Source organism: Teleopsis dalmanni, chromosome 1 (genome assembly GCF_002237135.1).
Source record: "Teleopsis dalmanni isolate 2A chromosome 1, ASM223713v2, whole genome shotgun sequence".
Lineage (NCBI taxonomy): Eukaryota > Metazoa > Arthropoda > Insecta > Diptera > Diopsidae > Teleopsis > Teleopsis dalmanni.
Genome location: NC_051846.1, coordinates 23,432,079 through 23,457,303, shown reverse-complemented (window position 1 = coordinate 23,457,303; position 25,225 = coordinate 23,432,079). Strand labels below are relative to the sequence as shown.

The following is a 25,225-nucleotide window of genomic DNA, read 5'->3' as shown; positions in this document are numbered from 1 at the left end:
TTATTTGTTTTTTTTTTTAATTGTCTAAAATAATATATAACTTTAGACTGCTAAGAATTACAGTCTCATTCCATGATATTTAGAAAACGATTTGTACAGACTTAAAGCGAGGATAATGCCAATTATGTGAATAATTGCAACTACTGCTAAAACTCCAATTATAATTTCACGATGGGATATAATCCAATCAACCATGACGTCATAGCAGCCCTAAAATTGTTTAAAAAAAGCGTTTGTAATGAAATATAAAGGCATGAAAAAGACATGTTTTTAATGGAACCTTACATTTTTGTAGAAACTATTATTTTCATTGGGATTTGTTACACAATCGTCATCTCGTGGTATATAATTAGACACATCCTTCAGTATACAGCATGCCTCCGGTATTGTATGATTACCTCGGCGTTCCATCCATGATTGAGACTTTTCGAAATCACGATAATCATTTACGCCACAGCAAGCAAAATTGCTCATCATTTGATTCCACATATGGGTTACTGCATCAGGATTGTCACTGGACTTATAATAGTTCGTAATTGTTGTTTCCAAAAAGTTTTTCGTTTCGTTACGAGCCTGAACAGTTTTTAATATACAATATTTTTGAATTAATTTATAGAAAATTAATAATTTTAAATTAAGTAAACTTACAGTTTCCTTATAAAATGCAGCAAGTCCGCCAGCCACGATTTCGGCTACAAGTAACATAATTAGTAGTACACCATACTGTAATAGAACAAAGGGAAAGTGTGAGTAAAAATAGATATTTTTTTTCGTTCTAATTAAAGATTAATTTAAACATTTTTTAAGAATATTTTATTAAAGTCTATTTAATGTAAACACCATTACAATATAGTATTAAAATATTAATTTTATTAATAATTTATTTTATTTTTATTATTACATTATAAATTTATTATATATATATATATTATATTATTCAATTATTATTTTATTTTTAATATATAATTAATATACATATATTTTTTAATTTTATTAGATAACATTGATAACTTAATTAATGTTCTTCTTAGTATAATTATATATTAACTTAATAGGCCCCAAGAAACAATCAAATTACTTCCAAGAGACTAAAAAATAAAGTAGTATAGTCGCACAATATTAATAAAATTGATTTTTATCCAAAATATTTTTTTTAACACAAAACGTACTGCAAACCCGAAAACTATTCAACAATGAGTGCTAAAATATTTCAAGTATTTTGCAAGGACCGGTAAAATAGTCAATCTGTTTTACAGGAACCGGTACCAATATTTTACTAAAACAATATTTTACTGACTAGTGGTGGTAATGACTATTCGAGGGTTAAAAAATTCTGATCTGATCTCAATATAATATGATCTTCAATTCTTTGTGATGAAGTAAGTCAGTTAATCTTGAAAATATTTGAAGAACAAAGATAAAAGTATAAAAGTACTAATAACACCCATTGGTGCAATATGATAAATCAGAAAAGAAGGCATTCATAAAGACTTTTTAATAGCAATGGTAAAATAAGAACTAGACAAAATTAGACAATAATGGATTGAAAAAAGTTAATATTGTTATATTTTAAATTTTGTTTTACGACTACATAGATTCTCTGACTTAAAAGACGAAATCATTTTTCCATCAGACAAGGAAACTATATTTAAGTCGTACTAACTTATATCAAATTTTTCTTTTGTTTTATTAAGCAACTTAGTTCTCCTTGGTCTAAATCAGACCCTTAATAAAAAATTTAAAATAATAATAACAATTATTTTATACAAATGCTTTAATTTATAATGTTGGTACGTAGTTTTAAAATTTTTAGATAAAAATAAACGATTGGACAAGACGTGAGCTAAGTCAACTTGCATTTAATATAAAGTCAAGAACCGTCAATTTTTGTAGTTCGGTTATGGGTCAAAAATGTCACAACTAAAAATTCCTAAACACATTCGAAAAGCAAAACATGACGACCATACGTTAAACAAACGTATTTCTGGACTATTACGGGAAGACAGGAGAAATGATAACAGAAATATGAAAAATGGCATTAAGAATGGCAAAGATTTTACGAAACTCATTACACAATAAAACGACAATAAAATGAATGGGATAAAGGATAAGATAAAAAGATAAGAAGATGTGATAAAATAAGAACACAAGACAGGATAAGAAGAAAAGATAAGATAAGAAGATAAGTTAAGTTAGAAAGATAAGATAAGATAGGAAGATGAGATAAGATGATAAGATAGGAAGATAAGATAGGATGATAAGATAAGATGACTTATTAGAGTTATATGGAAGCTTAAACATAAGAACAGATTTATTGAAAAATTATGATACAGTTGCCAAAATAATATTCCTCAAATCAGCTTTTATAAATCTATATGATGAAACAGATAATAGTGACATAATTAAATTTCGCTTTGTTTTTATTTACACTCTTTGTTGTATTATTTGGTCCAAGCAATTAATGACAACATTTTTCATAGAAGCATTGCGAGAAAGTGTAGCAAGACTAATGCTTCTCTCTCTATCACACTTACAATCATTGAGAAGAAAGTCTGAGAGTATTCTATCTTCGCTTGCTCCTATTTGTTGTGCTCTTAGAGCATGTTTTAATTTGTTTTTGTAAATCACACGCATTCAACGCTGTTATCTATTTTTGCAGTGTATTTGAGATATTACAATTGTTATTCTTGAAATAAATAATTAATAAAATTATAAATAATGATTGCAACAAAAATATAAAAGGTACGGCATCAATGAGAGTGGACAAGAACGAAATATTATAAATTTTCGTATAAACATTTATTAAGCATTTAATGAATGCTTAATAATTCTATATTTTGGTATTTTGTTTATTAGATATTAAAGTGATGTGTATTAGACATAAGCACTTCTGCAAAAATTGATCACAACAACAACAGTTAAATAGTTTATTGCATCTAAACATTATTTGTCTGCATTTTACTGGTTTAGTAATTGATTATTAACAAATACCTCATATTTCCTGTTTATTGTTGTATGCAATTGTACTTGCAAATTTTTTTTTATTATTGCAAATACCAACTGCTGCAGTTAACGTTGTTGCAACTGCTGCTCTGCTGCTTCAACATTGTTTATAAATAAGTTCATTGTTGCTCATAATTGACGACTTATGTTGGCAATAAACTATTAAGCTTGCAAGAGGTGTTAGTCAACATTTTCTTTGGCCTACAGTTGATTACCAGACTTTTACTGACATTTTTATACATAATTACGCCAATATTAAAATTCTTTTGATGAAAATTTTAAAGGCCAGACAATAAAAAAGAAACTGGTTTAAAAAAAAAAAAAAACAATATATATATATATTTTTATTTCGGCTTGATATGTTAAATATAAAACATTATTATTATCGTAAGAGTTATGATTGCAAAATTAAGTTTAGAGTTATATTTTATGTTGATTATTAAATTTATGCTATCTCAAGATTTAGGAAGATTAACATCTCGATTAGACAAATTTGTGTGTATGAAGATGGAAGACAAGATTACTCTCTTTTGGGCAAATATCATAAATTAATGTAGAGTGTTCGACACGTAGGCAAAGTCTTCCTAAGTTAAGACAAGAGAATTCTTATTACCATAGACAGGCTAGTTTCCTTTTTAAAAGATTCTAATTAATAACCTGTTAAGGATGGGACTCTTATGAAGCTGAATTTTAAAGACGATACTGTATCAAGTGTATAAAACTGATGCAGTATACTTCTCGTAAGTCGATGTCAGAAATGGAAGAAGAAAGAATGAAACATTTCTTATGGGAACTAAGTGCAAGTGCAAGACTAAGTGCAAGTGAGTTGGTCAACTAAGCCGATGATTGTCACATTAATTTTATCTAACGTTAGAAAATATTTTCTCAACAAGATAAAAAAAAACGTTTTTTTCTATGTTTTATAACTTTTGAAACATTTTTCGTAGAATGAAAATAAAAAACAATTTGTAGATAATAATACATTATGTAGTTTATTTGTTACAGCTGATTAAACAACATGATTTTTATGAATTCTGTACATTTCAGTACGACTGCATTGATTTTAGTTAATACTTTCTGAAAACCTTTTATTACATATAATGAAAAAGTTATCCTATACAAACATTATTAATCAGATAAGGTCCAAATTTTGGATATATTCAAAATTGATTGTTTCAAAGACGTTGTTTTCAGATGATTGAGATGATAACATGGAGTTTACGGAAATGTATGGAATATATGCTGTAAACTATTAGTCGTAGGTTTTTCGCCGATTAGAAAGAATATAGTTATATGAAGATTACTTTGAGAAAAACGAAATAAATTTTGAAACACAATTGTAAAGGTATAATATAGGTATAATTTATTTATAATACTTTATTATTTTTTATTTATTTGTGTTACGGTTTTATTGACAAGATGCGCTGATTATATGCTACTGACATATAGTTAATTATAATAATTATAAATGATTTATGCTTTTGGAAATACTCATAATTTGCTGTCATTAGCGCTTACGTTTATTTAATTACTTTATTAAGTACTTTTTTCAACTTCAAGTAGTAAAGATGCTGGGCATTAAACAATCATATCATTTAAGAAAGTAATTTTGTCATTTAAGGAAATAATGTTTAAGTAATTAATGTAAATATAAGATAGTAAAAAAATGATTAATTAAGGAAATAAAATAGTTTCACACTTAAACAAGATATTTTAGCAATGGGTTAAGTTCCACAATTAAATCAAATTTTCTATCTAATACTGTTTACTAATACTATACTAATAAAATTATTTTTACATTGTTAAAACATTTTATTGTATCTAGAATAATATAGAGCAGCAATTCGAAAAAGTCAACACAAAAGTTTTAGTTTTGTAAGTATTTATTTATTTCTCTCTAAAATATTTTAACCCATTTTAAGTAATAAATTTATTGCAGCCATGAACCCAATGCGTAGGTCAAATTTTTTTTAAATATTTTTATTGTGGTGTAGTCATAGAATTTTATTCAAACAATACTAATTAAAATATTAAAGCAAAAGATACAGCGCATGCATCATATATGCAAAAGTGCGGAAAGAGCACAATGTAATAATTTTCACTATGCAATAAATTTTCATGCTTGGATTACATGAAACTCAATAAAACTCTACATTATGATTTTGCATACAAAACACACAAAAAAAAAGAAAAAAAAATTATTTCGGCTTTACTGACGCTTCAATGCCCACAGATACTTTTAGTCCAAATCAATTACAATATTTGCTTATAAGTAAATTTATTTTAATTTGTTCTTTTTATATTTTATATTTTATATACTATACTTTTTAGAGCAAGAATTCAACTACATACAGATTTATAAGAAGCTTTTTACCCACTAATAGCTTTTGTAGTACTTGTGACTCTATAGATTAGTCACTGACACGGCATGTGGCTTAAAGAGAAAGAAAGTCTTGCAGACTATAGCACCATAGATGACCATCACAACAACTCTTAAACAATAGTCCGCGGAAATCAATGATTTGGTGCTTAAAAATCGTCGATTAACAATTATAGACACCACAGATATTATTGGATCAATCCAGCTCACTTCATAAGTTGTTTGGTGACAAAACAAGTGAAATCTTCTTTGCCTGCCAGAATAACTCGATTTCTTGAAAAAACAATCGCGATAAAAACTATCAAGCAATGCAGTGTGATTATTACTATCAGATGACATACATAATAACTGGAGAGGGAACGGTATTGAACCAAAAGTTGGAAATATCGTGCTAACAGATAAAGATTCTCATCATAATCAAAGTTGTGAAAGTATTAGTACTATGAATATACTAGTCACACTAGAATAGGCCTCTTCTTTTGTAAACATAATGCAAAAGAACAACATAAAATAAACATTATTTGTGATGGCAAATCTGGACGAATTAGAAATTTTGTTAAGCTTATATATATGCAAAATACGTAATAAAATTTAAAGTTAAAGTTTAGAAAATGTATAAAATTCTATAAAATTACGACTACAAATATTTTATTCTTTACATGATTGTGAATAAAGTTTATATTTTCAGGTTTTTTCAATGTTAATAGAAAAAAGTAATAAATTAAAAGGAATTAAGTATTATTTGTCAAATATTTGTTGACAGTTAACTGAAAATTTTGTACGTACTTCCAAAAATCATTCACAATCGACGAATTTTTAGTTCTGGCAACTATACGTTGTGAGCGATTTCAAAAAGTTTGAACTAAATAAGCTAGTAGTGTTGTTGTTTCATATGTAATTTTTAAAATAAGCTGTTGTTCTTTTGTAATATGCTAACAAAAGAAAAGGCCTAGTGTTGTTGTTTCTTCTATTATTTTTAAAATAAGCGGTTATTCTTTTGTAATATGTTAACAAAAGAAAAGACCTAATATTAGAGCATGATAACATGTAAGATGAAAACGAAATGCACATTGTAAAAATTGACTTAAGGATGCAATAGGTATCTGGAACTGAAAAAGTATGTGCTAATAGACAAACACAGGAAAATGTAAGATGAATAGGAAGGAAGAGCACATTGTAAAGTTGAAGTAAAATCTGAATTATGAATGAAATGGCTAGCTTGAACTGAAAAAATATGCTAATAGACAAATACGGATATATAGTTTTATCATTGTGGATAGGTTTAAAAAATATGTTTACTTTCAGTTAAATTTTATCACGTGCAATTCATTATCTGCAATTTCAATACATACGTTAGGATAAATATTTTAATCTCAAAAATTTTTGTATTAAGTGACACCACTTACTGTACATACAACCGTAGTATAATTTATATGTATATTAACTGAATTGAGAGAAATCGCTATTTTATTACATCAATTTTAGAAAAATTCAGCAGGTATGCAATTAAAATAATAAAGTGCATAACTTTTAAATATTATATAGCTATTTTTAAACTCTTAATTTCAAAATAAATGAAAAATATGAGCAAATTTTATGAAAATATAATAAAATATACAAACAACTAGAGATTAACTCATCGCAGATAGAAAAACTATACAAATTTATAAACAATTTTACGGAATTTATTTTTATAGCGTTTATTTTGTTCCATAAAATCAAAGTTAATAGTTTTTTGAACTTGTGTACATGTGCCATGATGCCAACAAATTTATTGAATTAAAATTAAAAACTCTACACACAAAATCTATGCAAAATATTAATTTAAAAAAATAGAAAACAAAAAAAAAAAGTAAAATACGAGTATCTCAAAAAAGTGCAGTTTATTTGCAACTCACATCTTGTCTGTCTGTTTATCGTTCGGTTGGCAATGGTTAACGGCCTTTGAAGAGGTTGGTTGGTTGGTTGGTTGATTGGTAATACTTAATGCCAAATTAATCGAATCGACTTTATTATTTTTGATTATTTATCAAAGTCATAGTAAATTGGATTTTTATTTACACATAATGCATGTACATAATTGCTGGCTTTTTGACTAATACAGCCCATTAAAACTATATATATTTTAAGGTCGAAATTAGAGAGGTCTTAACCTATTTTCAATAATAAAAAATAATAAATGGAAATATTCAATTATCATAACATTTCAATCACAAATATTTATAAGAAATATTGTTACATTATTTCCGCTTATAAATACTAATTAAATAAATAAATTAAAATAAGAACAAAATAAATAATATATTTATACATGGACAATTAAACCAACAGGTATTTCTGATAAGACCACTGATGATGATGATGGATATTTGGCGGTAGGTGAAACAGCTGTGATATTTTTTGGCTTTGTAAATTTTTCACAATTATCACATTTTTAATCTTATTCCAAAGAATATGAATAATTAATTTAAAAAAAAAAAAAATAAACATGTTATGTCTGTTGAAAGGATTTTTATTTACGTACTGTAATTTTGAAGGTTGAAATTAACAAAATGTAAACTGCAAATTTTTAGAATCCAAAATAGGTGAGGTGAAGATTGTAGTGTGTGTACAATTAAAGCGGATAAGTGGATAAGGACTTATTACATTAAAACCGGTACATCATTATTACTGTTGTGAAATGCCTGATGTTTCGAATGCATGGAATATCTTTTTCACAGAATAAATATATGCAGCTGAGCGTATGTCCAGACAGGTCGAATATTCGTGGGCTGTTTCCTTAATACCTCTAGCTGCTACCTCCATCACGGTTTGTAATGCTGCATCAACAATTTCAGCTTCAGATGTACAATCACGTATAGCTATCAGCTTATCGTTTGGCTTGAATTTTCCACCACCTGAACTGTTCAAAGAGTTGAATAACTCGTGTAACATACTGTTCTCTCGTTTAATGGTCATTTTTCCATAGGAAACATGATTCACATTTTTCAAATATTCAAAGTATGATACAGTAACACCACCAGCATTACAGAATAAATCAGGCACTACAAGTATCTTCTTCTTCACAAATATTTCATCAGCTCCCGGTGTTGAAGGTCCATTTGCACCTTCAAGTATTATTTTAGCTTGCACCTTATCAGCGTTTTCACCGGTCAGTACCTTTTGCGTTGCACACGGCATTAAGATATCACACTTTTCTGTAAGTAAATCTCCTGAGAATTCTTTAGCTTTACCAAATCCTTTTACGGATTTATTTTTCATTTTATGAGCTAGAACTTCATGAGGATTGATACCGTTGGGTTCATATAAAGAAACATCAAATTCTTTTATGCCAATAATTTTAGCACCAGCGTCATGTACAAATATAGCAGCAAACGACCCAACATTACCAAAACCTTGAACAATTACTGTTTTATCTTTCCAACCGGGTTTCAGATTGACTGCATCCATCCATTCTTTGTCACTTATAAACATGTCACCACTTTTCCAAACGCCACGACCAGTTGCTGATTCTCGTCCACGTATACCGCCATTATGTATAGGTTTACCAGTAACAATTGCCAGCGAATTAATATCGTTATAGCCGAATGTTTTCATATATTGATCACATATCCAGCTCATTTCGCGGGGACTAGTATTCACATCTGGGGCAGGGACATCGATACCAGGACCAATCATGTTACGTTTAAGTAACTCCATTGTATAACGTCGGGTAATAACCTGTAATTCAGCAACACTGTACTTTTTAGGATCTATAGTTATGCCACCTTTCGATCCACCAAACGGCACATTAACACAGGAATTTTTAAATGTCATAATACTGCTAAGACCCTTAACTTCATCTGCATTGACATCTTGAGCATATCGTATACCACCTTTTACAGGTAAACGATGTCGGCAGTGGTGAGCTCTATAACCAGTTACTAACTCATATTTACCATCCTTCCGAATTATAGGAAATGTCACCTCAAGGCATGTACTAACCGTGCCAATCAGTCTAAGTATTGCCTTTACTCTCTCTTCGCGTTGCTGAGCACTCATGTGAGGATATTTTTCCATGTCCTTAACAAGTGAGTCATAGGCTTTAGCGGCTGCAGTGTGATAATAATACTCAATCATAGCAGCTAACTTAGGCGACTTTTCTTTAGGTATTCCTTGTAAACGTTTAGGAATTTCATGTTTAAAGCGCTTGACGTAAATAGTAGCATCTACATACCGGGTACATGAATATTTAATACTATTCATTAACGACTGCATTACAGTAATTTGTCCTTAACTTTGTCTATTAATTTTGAAAGCCAAAAATTAGTTGGAAGTTTTAATTTAGAGACTATTTCGAAGGAAAATTACTGCACACACACCGATCGAAATTTTGAATAATTTGATTTTTATAATTTTTAGTTCAAGAAAACATTTTTTGGAAAAGCATGGCCAACTGAGTTAAATTCAAACAACTTTTGTAGAACAATTTTTCAATGTTTTTTTAAAAAATTTTTTGTTGTTGTTGTTATATTTCTTCAATAAAAATTTTTTTTCTTTTGCTTTTAACTGTCAAAACACAAATTTTCATTTATGCGCATGTCATACAGACTGTTATGGTCACATCACACATGAAATTGTTGTTATTTTCAAAGTATATTAATAAATTATTAATAAGAAAAACATAGAAATTTACATTAAAATTCGGTGATAGTGCCTCGGGACGATGTCAGAATTTGGTACTTTTAAGAGCAAATACCCATATTTTTGTGTAGATATGGATATTTTTCCATATTAAGGAGTATCAATTATGGTTTAGGCACAACTATTATAGGTTGTCACCATATCAAGATTAACAATTGTGATATGATTTTTTCTATAACATGCCATTTGGACATGACCAAAAATGACGTAAAAGTGGACTGACCATTCATCATATGATAGTCTTTATATGATAGTCCTTACACAACCAATTTTTGTTGTAATTGTTGTCAATTTTGTGGATGAAGACGTGGATAAGGATGTGAAAAAGTTTCAATATAAAGAACCGAATGAAGATTCGAATATATATTTTAAAATTTTAAACGATAAGGAATTGGATGTTTTTTATTTAAAAGTTAATAGTGCTGCTTATTATTAAAAATTATTTAATTAAATTAGAAAAATATATTTTAAAGGTTTTTAATTGTATCTGAAGATTCAGGCAAGTTTTTTCTTATGCTTATGGCTTTCCACAGCGAATCTAAATCTTACACTTTTTTAATAATACTAAATATGAATAATTTTACAATATTTTTATGAATTATGCTATAAACAATTAAGTTATATGAAAAACGATCCTTTAAAGAAACGTTAAGAGAAGGAACATATTCTATTTAGAACGATTTTTAGAACTGCGAAGCATCTGACAATGGACTGTAATACAAAGTGTTGGTAAACTTATATGTATGGTAAGAAACACAAATAATACAAGGAAGTAACTGAGAGTTCATATATATAAAATTGTTATATGATTGCGAATAATCATAGTTTAATTGGCAAATGAATTAAATGAAGTATATAAGAACAAATAATGCAAAAATTATTAAAATTATTTGCTTAGGGCCATGTTATGTAGAGTGTCTCAGGCTATGACAAAAATATATGTTATGTAGACAGTCACATCAATATTGCCAATTTTATATTTTTACTACTTCTTGGTAATGCCTAATTTTAAAAGGAAATGTAGATAAACTCACTTTCATTTTGCCATCAAAAATAACCAGAAAGAAAAAACTTATATAGGCTTTAATAATGTTAATTTATTATAATATTATCTTATAATAACAATTAACAGTACTTACACAATTATATGTCTTTTCTTAAAATTGGAAAGTGTAACAATTAAATACTTAACTGTTTATAAAATAAGCTGTACCATTTTTTTCCAAAACGTATTTAAATTGTAGTAATTTGCGCAAATTCTGAAATTTATTACTGAACAACACTGCTAACTAAGTGTTGTTTAAGTGTCGAGGCACAAATAGACCGGCTCTCATGCCGAAATTTGAACCGACATATTGTTTTTTCTCTCACTGAATACCGTGCCTAAAAAACTTTACATAACATGGCCCTTAAAAGAAACTTAATACATATACAGTAATCGTCCCTATAACGAGGTACCCTTATAACGCGTTTTCATATTACGTGATTTCAATCCCTCGGTTAACACGGGCATTCTCCCGTATAATGCGGGGATTTGTACTATTCGTAATTGGTTTCACGTACCTTTGCACGTGTGTATACGGGATATACGGGAATAACCCTATAACGCATTTTCCTATAATACGGAACCAATCTACCGCGTTATAGGGAGATTACTGTATATTAATTTTCAACAAATAGTTTTTATTATAATAAATATTTCAGTAAATATAAAACAAATGGAACTGATATGCTACATTATTAACTGTTAATTCTGCACTTTTTAGTTTAATTTTTTTGAAAAATGGATTGTACAGAAATTTACTCTAAATTAAAAAAAAAATAATTAAGAGTTATTATCTATAATTGAAATTGCATTAAATATAAAACTGAAAAGGATACATTAATGCATTTACATTGAATATAAATAACGATAACGATATTTGGCGGTATCTGAAACAGCTTCAGATATGTTACTTTTAGATTCTATTTAATTCTCACTGTAGTAGTTGTGAAAACTAACAAGAATAAGAAACAATTAAGCAATTTCTTTGTAGCTGTTCAGCTTTGGTTTCCAGAAGAAATAGGTTTTTAAGGAAGTACTTTATTGACAGTTTCTCAAGCCTGTTCATCAGTACGCAAGAAACAACAAGTATTTTTATTCTCATCTCTTACGGTTTAATTATAGGTAGTGGAAGGATATCTGCCGATCTGTCATAATAAACCGTAAGTTTATTTATAAAATAAAAGCTTTAAACATTAAGAAATCAGTACGTATGTAGAATTGCTTCCGAAAATACATTTTAAGCTTTCAAAAAACAGCCATTTAAGTCTGAAAAAAATATTTATGACTTGCTGTATTGGGCTATAAAAACAAGATGTAGCATAACTTTAATGGCTTTTATGCTCGTATATTACTATTTGTATATATATATATGTAACTATAGCTACTCTTGACTAATTTGCATTTATTTGCTACTTAAAATCACGCTTTTGGGCAACATTTTAGTCTCAGTTGGTTACGCATGCCCGGTCAATGTACTGCATAATGTGTAACAACTAAAAACATTTGTAATGTGGCAAGTAATTAAGAAAGACAAAAATGGGTAATACCGGTAGATACTCTGCCAATGGACGGGACTGAACAAATGAAGTATTACAAAATTTTAGTAACAACTGGTAGATTATATTTATAAGTATAACAGGTACAAATTATAATTTAACAAATGTTAATAAAAAATAAAAGCAATTAAAACATTTATAACATTTAAAAACAACATTAATATATTTAATAGTATTTTTGCAAAAAAAAAAAAAAATGTCAATCTAAAATGAAAGTAACTTAAATAAATAAATTACAAACTTTACCGATTCATACTGCATTTTCATGGGTTTCAAAATGACATGAAAATGAGAAAATGTGAGACTACATTGGAAAGCCCAATTAGCAGCAAGAAAATATGTATGCGAAAGGGAAATAAATGCAGATTAAATTGGGCTTAAAAGAAGTCAAACGTAATAGACCTAATTTGGCCAAAATTAACCAGACGGAAGTATGAAAATTTATAAGTCGCAAAACTATTCAAAAGTGGAACGATGTACGTAAGTTCAAAAAAAGGTCAACATAAAAAATATTGCTTATAGAAATATTACAGTTAAAGGACGAAAGAAAAATTTTTTATAAAAAAAAATATTTCTATATTCACTTTAATTTACAAAGGACATTCATTACTTTATCGTAGAAAAAGCAGTAAATGAGATAAATGATCAAAGAAGATAATTTTGTTAAATTCCTATAGAAAAAACTATTACGATATAAGAACACAGTTTACCTATATTGATCTAGATGGCCGTATATCACGTAAATACGCAACATATTGTAGCCTAGCGATACCAGATAGACTTAAACCTCTACGTAAGTTTTGTATTAGACGGTTTTACACATTTAGTTCGGTCGATATATTAAATCAAATATTACTAAATACAGTATATACAAATATTAATACAAATTTAAGTAGATATTTATGACAAAAAAAACTACATTTTGAAGTAAATGTACATAATAATACATTTAATAAAGTATGTGAAACATATGCTTGTTTTATATGATATTTTGACTCGCGTTAATTTAAACCGATTAAGTAAGAGACGCACGTATAAACGCATTCTTAACACGTTAAGATTTCTTAACGTGTTACAATAATACTGTATCATCAATTTGTGACAGAGTGCATCACCTTGTTGGAAGAGTACTAATCATTATAAAAATAAAGTGGAAGTGGAAGAGAAAAAATCGTTATAACCAAAGATCATATCAACTAATCATATTAAATGCATGTTTATACTTTGCAACAATGAAATTTAACTTATGTTTTATGTTAGAATACCCAATGTAAATAACATATATGTTAGACCAAATACTTCCCTTATTTAAATATATCTCAATCACGATAAACGAATTAGTCTAAAATATACAGAACTAAGGAGGAAGTAAACATACTTAAACATTAAGTTCAAAAATAATTATTTTAATATAAATTTCATTGTAATTTTATAAATCAAATAACAGTAATTGTGGAGGGTGAGTGTGTTCAAACAGTTCAAACTTTATCTACAGTAAAAATTATATTATCCCAATAAAAATATAATAAGAGGTCTTTCATATTTATTAATTTTCCTATATATAATTATAGTTTTGTAGCTTAAAAGATAGGTTTTGCTTTGCAACCTATATCTTCATGGATTCATAACATTTCTCTTAGAAAAATTTATTTAATATATGGTAGTATTAAACCTATTTTATCTAGGTTTATTTCTTTATCCGTTTAAAGCTATTTCTTCATCCATTTTTATTTCTCTAGTTTATGCATCAGTTCTTGAATATGTTGTATGGTCTTATACTTTTCCCCACAAAATCTACAAATTCCATTCCACTAAGTTCTCAGTTTCCTAAGGTGATAACCCAATGTTATGAAACCTTTGAAGGATTATTACTTTAAAAAACTGGAAATTTAGTGCCCTGTCAAGATTCGTTTATGAATTCCTTATCTTTACTTAGTCACATACAATCATTCTATAGTTTTAGTTTGAACATTCCTATAAGTGACTTTAATGATGATGATTGCACGAGAAGGTTTTCCTAGTACAGCCTTAACTGTTTCTTCTCTTCTATTATTGACTTTAATGATGATGATTGCACGAGAAGATTTCCCTAGTACAGCCTTAACTGTTTCTTCTCTTCTATTGTTGAGAAATGATCTTTTCCTAAACCACAAACTGAATCCGGGTCTACAAGCAATGAGACTATACTTTCCTGACAAGTTTTTCTCTAACTGCTTTGTCGAGAATTCCAACGTGACTAGAGAAGCATAAAATCTATATTTGCTTATATTCACCAAGAATATTTAACTTTTCAAGACCAAACTTCATCACCAAACCAGAAAACCATAAAATCAATCATCTATCACCAGTCTTGATATCATCAGAGGTGAATTAAGTACCTTTACTGCTAGCTGGCTTAGGTCTTAGGTTTAAGGTTGGGTTTTTGTTTTTTGTTTTAAATACCTTTTTGAGAGATAAGTGAATAATAACTTGTATCCAATTTATAACAATTTGATTTTTAAATTGTATTTTTACACTTTTCAATAGAAATTATTCATAATGAAACGCCTCTAAAAGAAATTATCTATCAAAAAATTTTTTTGTCAAATATGCACAATTATTTTCGTTTTTCATAAAAAAAATCTTTTTTTTTTTGTAAAAACTTTCTCCTTTTAAGTCATGTCATGCACTTGAGACTTGCACGTGACGCAGAGACAGCAGTGCTGGTTTCAAATTTGGACGATGTTGCACCTTCCACAAAGCGTACAAAGCCCAAACAATAAAAATGCATTCACGTAAAATAGAGAAAGAAGTTGAACTTAAAGAAAGTTTTTGATTAAATCCTTATGTCAAAGCAAATTTATTTCGCTTTTGTAGATACAACGTTTAATCAGATATTATAAACTGAATCTACAGATGAATATAGAGATACTTACATTTTGATGTGGTTATTTGTGTTATTTGTGGTTACACTTTACACAGTGAAAATTTGTGTAAATTATTTCGTTAAGCTTAACTTACTGCCAAACTGCCAATAACATTAAATTTTTTAATTTATTTGTTTATTGACATTTTCACATTTTGTTTAGATTAATTTACATACAGCTTAACAATAAATTTCTTTCAAATGTTGTGGTAATTGTAATGTTCATCAAATAATATTTCTATATATATTTTTAAATTTATTTTAAACGTTTATAAAAACATAATTTAATTTAAATAAAAAATTATCTAAACATTTATTTATGTAAGAACGATCGATTTAAATGCGGATATATAAATCATAGTTTGTACTTACTGTCATTAAGAAGCAACGCGATTCTCGTATCGCTCCACAGTAGCCAAGAAAACTTAGAACAAACATAATTCCTCCGATGGCAATCAAAACATAGGCCATCTGTTCAATGACCTGTGGTTGTGTAAAATCCTAAAGTAAAATTTAATTAGTAAAGAATTGAATAATGTATAATGAATAATTGCTGAAACTTCTACAACAAATATTTAAATACTACAAATAAAAATATTAAATTACTAACGAAACGAACGACGTACAAATAATTTAATTTAAGCAATTAAAGAGAATGAGATACAGTAGCAATAATAACAATAACAAATAGATACATTGCTATGAATCAGTATCTACTACGACTATTCTTGTCAAAAGAGATAAAGAATTTAATAATAAAAAGAAACCAATTTTAAAAGGTCATTATTTTTGAATATATCTGAACTTTGACAAATTTTTTACTTAAAATTCTTGAAAGATTAGACTTAACCTCAAATATTAAAGGAAGGAAGGTCACAAACAATATGCATGAGAATCGTCTAACGGACTGAAACTAAAACCACGCAATATTTCAAACTCGAATTCTATTATAGAAACCTTATCTCATGAACTGAATCAAACAATATAAGTGGACTTAATTACTATTTAAATAAGCTGCATTAAACTGTTTTTGAAGCCTATGGTAATAGGTGATTAATAATTATAAATAGGTATGTGATACAATAATGAGTGGAGTAAACAAATACAAGAAGGGTTTTGAGGTTCAAACCACTCTAAAATTGTTTTAAACAAATTTTTACGGGATATAATAAATTTTTTTTTATAAATTATATGTTTTCATACAAATATTTTTCTAAACCCTTAAGTGAGTCTTCTGAAGTTATACAACCCTACAAACTGTGACAAAGTCGGCTTTGTGGACAAAAAATGAGAAATTTTGATTGGTTAAATTGTTTAGAGTCTAACTCATTATTTCAGGTTCCTCTTATATGGCAAATGGATTGATTAAGAAACTTAATTTGTAGCAATTATTGTAGTTTAAACAAAATATTTAAAGGTCGAGGTCGGATTTAATACCAAGGAAAATTGTTCAATGGTATAAGCAATTAAAGGTATTTGGTGATTACAACAATAGACCACATCCTTCGTGACCCGGTATAAATTAAAATATTTTAATTGAGAGGTTATGATAAATACACACATGTAGTGTAAAGCTGCATCGTAAACTCTTTAATTATATTAAAAACCAGAAAGCATCTAAATAAATACATTGTGCATATTGTTACCTCATATTATAGATTGTTCTGATATCTATAGTACAATATTTTCTTACTAAAATAAACTTGACATCAGATGTCTATGTATCTAGATGTCTGTATCTAGTATCTAGATCTGTGTTTTAAAAATACAAAACTCAGAAATACTTTAGCATTGATAGATGAATTATATTAAAAGGAATATTTGGGTTATTATTTGTATGAATGAATTATTGAAAGAGGATTATTAAGTTGATTGTTATTTGGGACTCTTTCAATAATTTGTTTATCTATAATTTTAAAAATATTAACTTTATTTATATTGCCAATATTTGTATTAGTATAATAATAAAGAAAAAATAATTTTTTTGTAATCAATAAATATAATAGTATATTACAGTGAAAGAAATTTAATTTTCATTGCATAAAATAATAATTGAACACATGATATATATGAACTCGTGGCCATACATTGTAGTAATGAATTTAATTATAGTCGTAATAATAAGACTAATTAATTTAACTTATAACTATAATTGCTGAATTTTAAATATTAACGCTATTATTCCTTTTAAGGACGTAAATGAACGAAATATCTAAACAATGTCCTATTCAGGGGTTCGATGACCGTTAATAATTTTGTTATTTTGGATTGTTATTGTTGTTATTTTTAGGTTCTATGTTCAAATGCAATAAAAATGCATTTCAAATTAACTGAAATTAGTTTATATTTTAATGTATAGCTCCATTTTTTGATGTAAATTAATAACGAACCATTTGTTCAAATGTCACTGAAAGGGTGTTATTTGAATTGTTTATGTATTAGAAACGTGTTGAGTACTTATGGACATGCTACATGTAGTACATATTTCAGGACATAAAATGTTATGGTGTACAATCAAAACTTTTCTATCAGACTTTATTCTATCGCACGGAACTAAATAAGTGTTACAAAGGACATTTCGTGTTTGAAACATGTAAGCTAGACGAATGTATTATAAAACATTGCTTACATTAAAAAGTTTTATATTTTGTTTTCTATAATAAAAAATTACAAGAAATCTAAGTAATTTTTTTATACAATTTAATAGTATAAATTTAATTTAATAATATAAAGCAACCAAATAAATGAACAAAATAAAATTACATGAAAAAAAACTTCTTGAATTTTGAGGAAAACTTCTTTCTTGATTAAATGATCGATTTCCTGAAAAACATATAAGTTTTATTACAATTATGAATGACACAATAATAATATATGGTATTATTATGGTAATGGCATACAAGTATTTAATTAATTATCTAACAACATTCTAATTTAAATGTTATTACATTAAATTCAAAATAATATAATAAACTACTATAAATAATTTCCAATATTTCACCCCTGCACTACAGTTGTTGTTATAATCGATTTGGCAAGTCTTAATACGAAGAAAGTGCGCCCGCTCTTCAGTCAACCATATAAAGAAGAATAAGGCTGAAAGGGAATGATTTGGAACAGTGAATAACGTAATGAGGAAGGATGGGGGTGAAAGAAGATTATGAAGACATTTAGTCTATTTAGTCTATAAAAAAGCTTAAAAACTTATGGGTTATCAGCATAAAAGGAAAGGATTGGGACAAAATATAAGGTAAAGGGAAAGGATGGGGTGAAGGAAGAACGTAAGGAAATCTACTCTTATCTGTATGAACGTTAAGGAGCTTAGGAAGCGTAAGGATAGAAAGAAAGACTTGAGACTAAAGAATACGATATTAAGGAAGAATAGGACGAAAAAAAGTATAGAGAGATTTAGAGAATAAATGAAAAATTTTGGAACAAAGAATAAGGTAAGGAAAAAGAATGAATAGAATAACTTGTATTAGTTGTAGAAACTGAGAATATGAAGATTTAGATTAACTTGTGTTAAGGTTTAGAAGCTTAACAACACCAATAGGATATTTTTCAATTGGATTTCAGATTTGTGTATATCATAGAACAAGTGAACAGATATATAACATAATGAAGTACAAAGCAACAGTTTAGCGGTTTACCATATGAATTGACCCTAACTTAGTTGAGTCAAAACAGTTATTAATGGAAGTATCAAAAGAAAATCAGTTGAGCATTCAGTTGCAACAAATATAGTCCGGAATCGATGTGAAGGCGTGATAGCCTCAGATTTTTGTAACCTATTTTTATATATCCGTTTTTTTTGTTGTTGGGTATATTGTCTGATCGTCCTGCTGTCAGTGGGCATACTGGGTTTGATAATAAATTACCAGGCATAATCTATTAAAAAATAGTTTTTAATTTATTGATAAATCGAAGATATGAGTCAAAGATATATAACAGGAATAAATGACTTTACTTTACATTTACTTTACTTATTTACTTCTATCTTAAATAGAAGAAGGTAGTACTCTTTAATGAGAATCAAATTCAAATTGAATAGAAGATGGTATATTTACAATATCGCAGTACAGTTGTCCGAAACTTGTAGAGCCAAATTTTAATATTCCACAATATTATTTCAGTAGATTTCCTAATGTAGGGATTCATAATCGAGTAGCAGAGGTTGCAATGAATTTGTAATTATATATATATATGGATGTCTTTTTAAAATTAATTTAAAATTCTACATTCAGGAAAACAAAGTAAATACTTCAATTAAGATACAAAACTACCCATTACAAAATATTTATGCAGAAAATTAATTGCACAAACAAATAACAAATTATTTGTTTATGAAGATAAAGAAAAATGTAATTAATTAAATTTTTCACTTACATTGATATGTTTCCCTTCGACCAGTTTGAGTAGCACAATTAGAGAAGCTTTATCAATACATAACCATATACCGACGCCGAGCATAATCGTTCCAAGTACCTGAAAAAGCAAGCAATTAAGTAATTAAAATTTATAAATCAAATTTATAAAAAAAAAAGATAAAACGATTAATTAATTAAAAACATGCTTTCAAATCTGTAGATGAGTAGTAAACTTAATAAAACATTTTTTTGACCGCAATAACAATGAAAGTCAATGAACATGAAGTCGAAACTAAATTTAAAAAAATCTATGAGTTAACACGTTTGCTCACAATGCATAAAAATTATTCAAATCCAGACAATGAATTAACTAATAATTTTTTTTATTCCTTTTACTTGTATAACATCACATAGTTGTGTTTTTATTTTAATATTTATTTTTTATTTTTACATTTTATAGGTTATTTTTAATTATTCTCTATTATTGTCTAATACGTCTAAAATGTAGAAATAATCGTTTAGACCAGTGTTTCTCAACTCAAAACGTACTGCACGTCGGTAAAATATTTAATATGTTTTCAAAGAAGCGGTACCAATATCTTATCAATAAAATAAAAAAACATAAAGACGAAAGTATCTTATCTTGCGCACCGGTAATTCTTATAGTTTACACCGATATTTATTATTATTTATTACTTTAATAATAATTGACAGATTTAATTATCTGTCAATTATTTGTTATAATATAGAGCATCATATTATATTATTATAATATAAATACTTACAAAAAATATAAAATTAAATAAACAAAGCATGTATTTGCTTATCCAAGTCCCACAGTCAGTCGTCATCTTGCCAGAGAATTATTTTATTTGCGTTTAGTCTGAAATCAAAAAAATATAAACATTTATATTAATTATTTATTCATACTATAATGTGTCATATAAGAAATAATTATTTATTACTTAAAAATTGTAATACTATGAATATTGGAACATAATGTCAGGACCTATTTTTTTTACTATATTTTACTTTTGTTGTTGTTGTTGTTGTTGTGGTTTGAGTTAGTACTATTGCGCACTTTTACTCTTTTGTGACTAGAAGGCTTATCTGTGCCCCACACTAAGCTTTAACTATACTAGAATTATTATCATTTATTTATCTTTTAACTGCTGACGGACCGTAGATCAGCATATCTTCCTTTGCGTCCTGAGGTGGACTTAAGGTTTGTTAGGGCGGGGTTGGGCAACGCATCGACTTTTGTAAATAAATTTAGGACTCTATCGTTGATATATTTTTTCACTGAGTCAATCCTTAGATCTCTATGCATGTTTGTTGTTCTAATATACCAAGGAATCTTAATTAGTCTTCTTAAAGCCAGATTTTGTGCTATCTGTAATTGCTTTATGGCAGTATTTGAGGCTTTACTGTATGTTATGTTATATTATATGGTTTCCTCCCACCGTACCTCCGTGCCACTGATGCTCACTCCTGGAAGATGCCGAATTCTCTGTCGTGTTATGAATATAGCCTTGGTTTTATCATTGTTAATTTTAATATTCCATTTTTGGCAGTATTCCACCATAAGGTGGATTGTTCTTTACCACTATTTTTCTTCGTTTATGGGTCTCAGTTTTCGCTCGGTTACTATATCAACAAACATAGTTGTTGTATTTTATACATTAAAAATTCAGAAGAAACTGTCCAGAGGTATGATAGGCGGTATTTTTTAGACAACGGCGAAACTATGGCACAAGCTGTCAATTTTAAATGTTACAAAATTATTACCAAGTTATTTTAGTGCGAAATTGAAAATGTGAATGTGGAAACTATGTGATTTTAATAGGACAGTGCCACAAACCACAGAAAACGATCTGTTTCGCATTTATTGCGGGAAAAATTTCCTAGGCTAGACAATTTGTCACGATTGAACTATGTTTTACGTGGTCACACAAAGGATCGTGTTTATGCGAACAATCCACAAACATTCGACTTATTGAAATATCTTAATAAACATCCGTTAAGTTATGGCCAAAATATTGCTAGCTATATTCAGACACGTCAACGAAAATAATCTCAAAAGGATTTAAGATCTCACGTGAAAGATATTTGTATGATGTATTTCACACACCTAGTAGCAATCTCTAAATAATATATTAATATATAAATTTGATCAAAATCTCAAAAACGTATGTGTTTTAGATGTATTGACTTTCGCAACCACAAATAGTCAACCCCTTCTTCAGTGACCTAGCCAAAATTGTGCGAAGAGAGGTTGTATAATACACTAGATTATATTTCTTTTTAATAAGAGTTACATTATAGTAATATATAAATTAATTCTAACACAAGATAAAATATTTTGACATGGGGCCGTATATTAGAAAATATTTTTTGTGAAAGTTTTTTTTATAGTTTAATGAATTAATTATAATAAGAGATAAAGGATTGTGAAAATGGGGGAATATAATAGTTCTTTCCCAGTTCGCTAAACATCAACAACAGTTAGCGAATTGTGCCAAGGGGGAATATACTAGGTACTATTCTTCGCCGACATTCTTTCCCAGTTCATTCTAATAAACAGTAATAGGATTGCTCCTCGAAAGGATCTACTAGAAACTATTTTTTTTAAAGATTTATAATAATTATTTATAATAAGTTTTAGCAGCAGTTATTGTTGGTATTATTTTCAAAAACTTTATTTATATACACTCCTTTCTCAAAAACCGAAACCAACTGTTTCAGCACTTCTTTTAATTTCACTTTTAATAGTTATATTTAAAGGTTAACAATTTTCTCCAATGTTTCATTTAATTAACAAAATTTCCAGTTAATAATAATATTAAAATACAAAAACAAATATATGTTATATATATTAATGTTCAATATTTAGTATTACCTTCTAGGTTATTGCATATTATGTTCAAATCACATATTAATAATTTTAATAATTTAATTAAACTTTGTAACTTGAACAAAAACATTTAAACTAAACTTTCATATTTAACTTTTTGTTTTAGAGTCAAAAGACTTGTTAGCTAGTAGTCATAAAATAGATATATGAATATTACAATGTATATTGTAGTTATATTGAGAACTATGTTTGAGTGCTATAAATGCTAGATTATTGTACTTAACTCTACAAATCTATAAAATCTATAAAAATCTATAAAAAATCTATGAAATCTATAAAAAATCTATGAAAACTAATAAAAATTCTTTATTAATATATACAAAACAGATTCGATAAATGTAAATGTGAAATATTAATTTAAATAATTAAAATAAATAAGAAAATAAATATCAGAAGTGTATAGTTTTAGTTGCTTTAGATTCACTGTCAAGGGAAATGTATTTTGTTGAATTTCTCCTAAATACGTCACTGCTTGCATATGTTATTGTTGTTAGGGGATGTGGTATTACAACCCTTGAATCTATTGTGCTCCCTTCTGGGGTTAGAGTAGGTCTCTCAGCCATGTTGCTTCAATGAAGAGTAGTAAAGAACCTACTTTACAGAGTTTTATTGCCTCTTCCGTAAGAATATCCAGGAGCCTATTCCGTGTATACACACATGTGAATATTCTCTTCACAGAATCTACAGTTTGCATCCATAAGTATACCCAGTCTCGTAAGGTGGTATTTTAGTTTATAGTGCCCTATTAGGATTCCTATGTTGATTATAAGTTTTTCTTGCTTGCATATAAGAAGCCACAAATAATTTTTGGTCATTTTAGATAAGTCTTAGTCAAATCAAGCTCGGTAAGTACTAATTCTATTATTTTTTTCTCATTTTCACAAAGCTGTGGAAATTTTTTCCATTCATTCCTTAGAGGTGGTTTAGTGGTCTCTGGTGATTTTACTCTTATGTACACACACTTATGCACTGTAATATCAGTAAAATAATATATTAAAAGGTTAATGATACAATGAAGAATTTGTTAACACAAATTCTTGTCTTTATACTGAGCATAACTAAGCTCTACTAAATCTTTTCTATTAAGCCGAGTAAGGCATGTAGATTAATTGTCGAATAAGATCGACTATCTAGTTTGCAATATGACTACAGTATATAATTTATTATAGGAAGTAAAATAAAATACTAAAATTTTAGTATTTATGTACTTTATCTTAAACCATATCAGACTAACATTCGGGCACTGACCCCCGATGATTTAAAATGCTAAATAAAAATAATTATAATTTTTTGTCAATTTTAAACTTTTACTTAATTACCAAAAAGTTAATTTAAAAAAAAAAATTAATCAAATTCTTTATAAAAAAAATAATAAAAAATTTGATAAGCAGTCATAATAGTTTAGATAGTTTTAAATAGGAAAGCGGCGTTTGCTCTAAAGAATTTCACTTAACATCAATAATAAAAGAAGTTAAAAAATTATATACTATATTTCATGAATTTATCAGACAAATCAACAATGCTCGTGAGTCCATGAACGTGTTTAACAAATTAATATAAACTTAAAAAAACATTTATCATATAAACAAAAAAATCCAAAAAAAATAAATTTTTTTTTTATGATGGCACAAAGAATTTGTAGCACTTGAAAGTATATCAATTTTTAAATATCTTTGTATCTACCACATTATGTTGTTGTTGTTGTTGTTATATGCATGTATGTTAACAATTTTTAACTTTCGTTGAATGAAAACTTTCTCATTAGCATATAAAGCATTAACGAACCACGTGCAACTGGTAGAAGGGGAAATACTCAAAGCGAAAAGTAAAATTTGAATAGTTGCATGAAACCGTGAATATGAGAATCAGTACACGAGCCACGGCAACTGTGCTTTAAATATCTGAAGCTCATAAAAACTAAAAGATACAAGATGAAATAATTCTAAAGAAAATCCGTTTTGCTGTGTGTAAACAATGTCAGGAGCCATTGACAGAAGCACTAAAGTAGTACAGCAGCGCAGCACATTGCGGCTTAGCGTTCTCTTGTTAGCAAATATGCGTTCGTATATTAGATTTTTAAAGTTAGAATTTAAAAAATGTTAATCGAAATAAAAAAAAAATAAAATACAATAAAATTTAATATATATACTATAAAGCTAAAGGTTAAATCATGAAAACATGAAGCGCAAAAAAAAAATGTTCTTATCAGAATTTGCTCACCCTTTAGCTTTTAATCGATTAAATACCAAAACTTAAAAAAAGTAAATAAAATTTTCAAAATTTTTGACATTTTGTTTAAATAATTTAAAATAATAATTTTATTTTGACAAATTGACTAACTAAGCTAACTAAGCTTTATATTATCTTACAAG

The 25,225-nt window shown here is 27.7% G+C and overlaps 2 protein-coding genes across 6 annotated transcripts in view; both read right to left on the bottom strand.

Moving 5' to 3' along the window:
• LOC119683551 (tetraspanin-18) overlaps window positions 1-25,225 on the bottom strand; it is a 62,959-nt gene continuing 37,734 nt past the window's right edge. For 3 of the 5 annotated variants that reach the window (XM_038097269.1, XM_038097277.1, XM_038097297.1), the window contains 7 exons: window positions 20,725-20,822; window positions 19,959-20,057; window positions 18,336-18,395; window positions 15,945-16,073; window positions 649-723; window positions 286-573; window positions 1-210 (listed from right to left, as the gene is read on the bottom strand). In XM_038097269.1, coding sequence (XP_037953197.1) covers window positions 58-210; window positions 286-573; window positions 649-723; window positions 15,945-16,073; window positions 18,336-18,395; window positions 19,959-20,057; window positions 20,725-20,790 — 870 coding nt within the window. In that variant the 5' untranslated portion in view covers window positions 20,791-20,822 and the 3' untranslated portion in view covers window positions 1-57. Of the gene's footprint in view, window positions 211-285; window positions 574-648; window positions 724-15,944; window positions 16,074-18,335; window positions 18,396-19,958; window positions 20,058-20,724; window positions 20,823-25,073; window positions 25,126-25,225 lie in introns of those variants that run through there. The other 2 variants (XM_038097286.1, XM_038097308.1) reach the window with 2 other exon arrangements.
• Window positions 7,875-9,777, bottom strand: LOC119683544 (glutamate dehydrogenase, mitochondrial-like). Its single transcript, XM_038097257.1, has one exon. The coding sequence runs from the start codon at window positions 9,638-9,640 to the stop codon at window positions 8,051-8,053; it is 1,590 nt and encodes a 529-aa protein (XP_037953185.1). The 5' UTR covers window positions 9,641-9,777; the 3' UTR covers window positions 7,875-8,050.

Bases quoted from the DNA above. Each gene is read 5' to 3' on its own strand.
- LOC119683544 (XM_038097257.1), bottom strand. From the start codon at position 9,640: ATGCAGTCGTTAATGAATAGTATTAAATATTCATGTACCCGGTATGTA.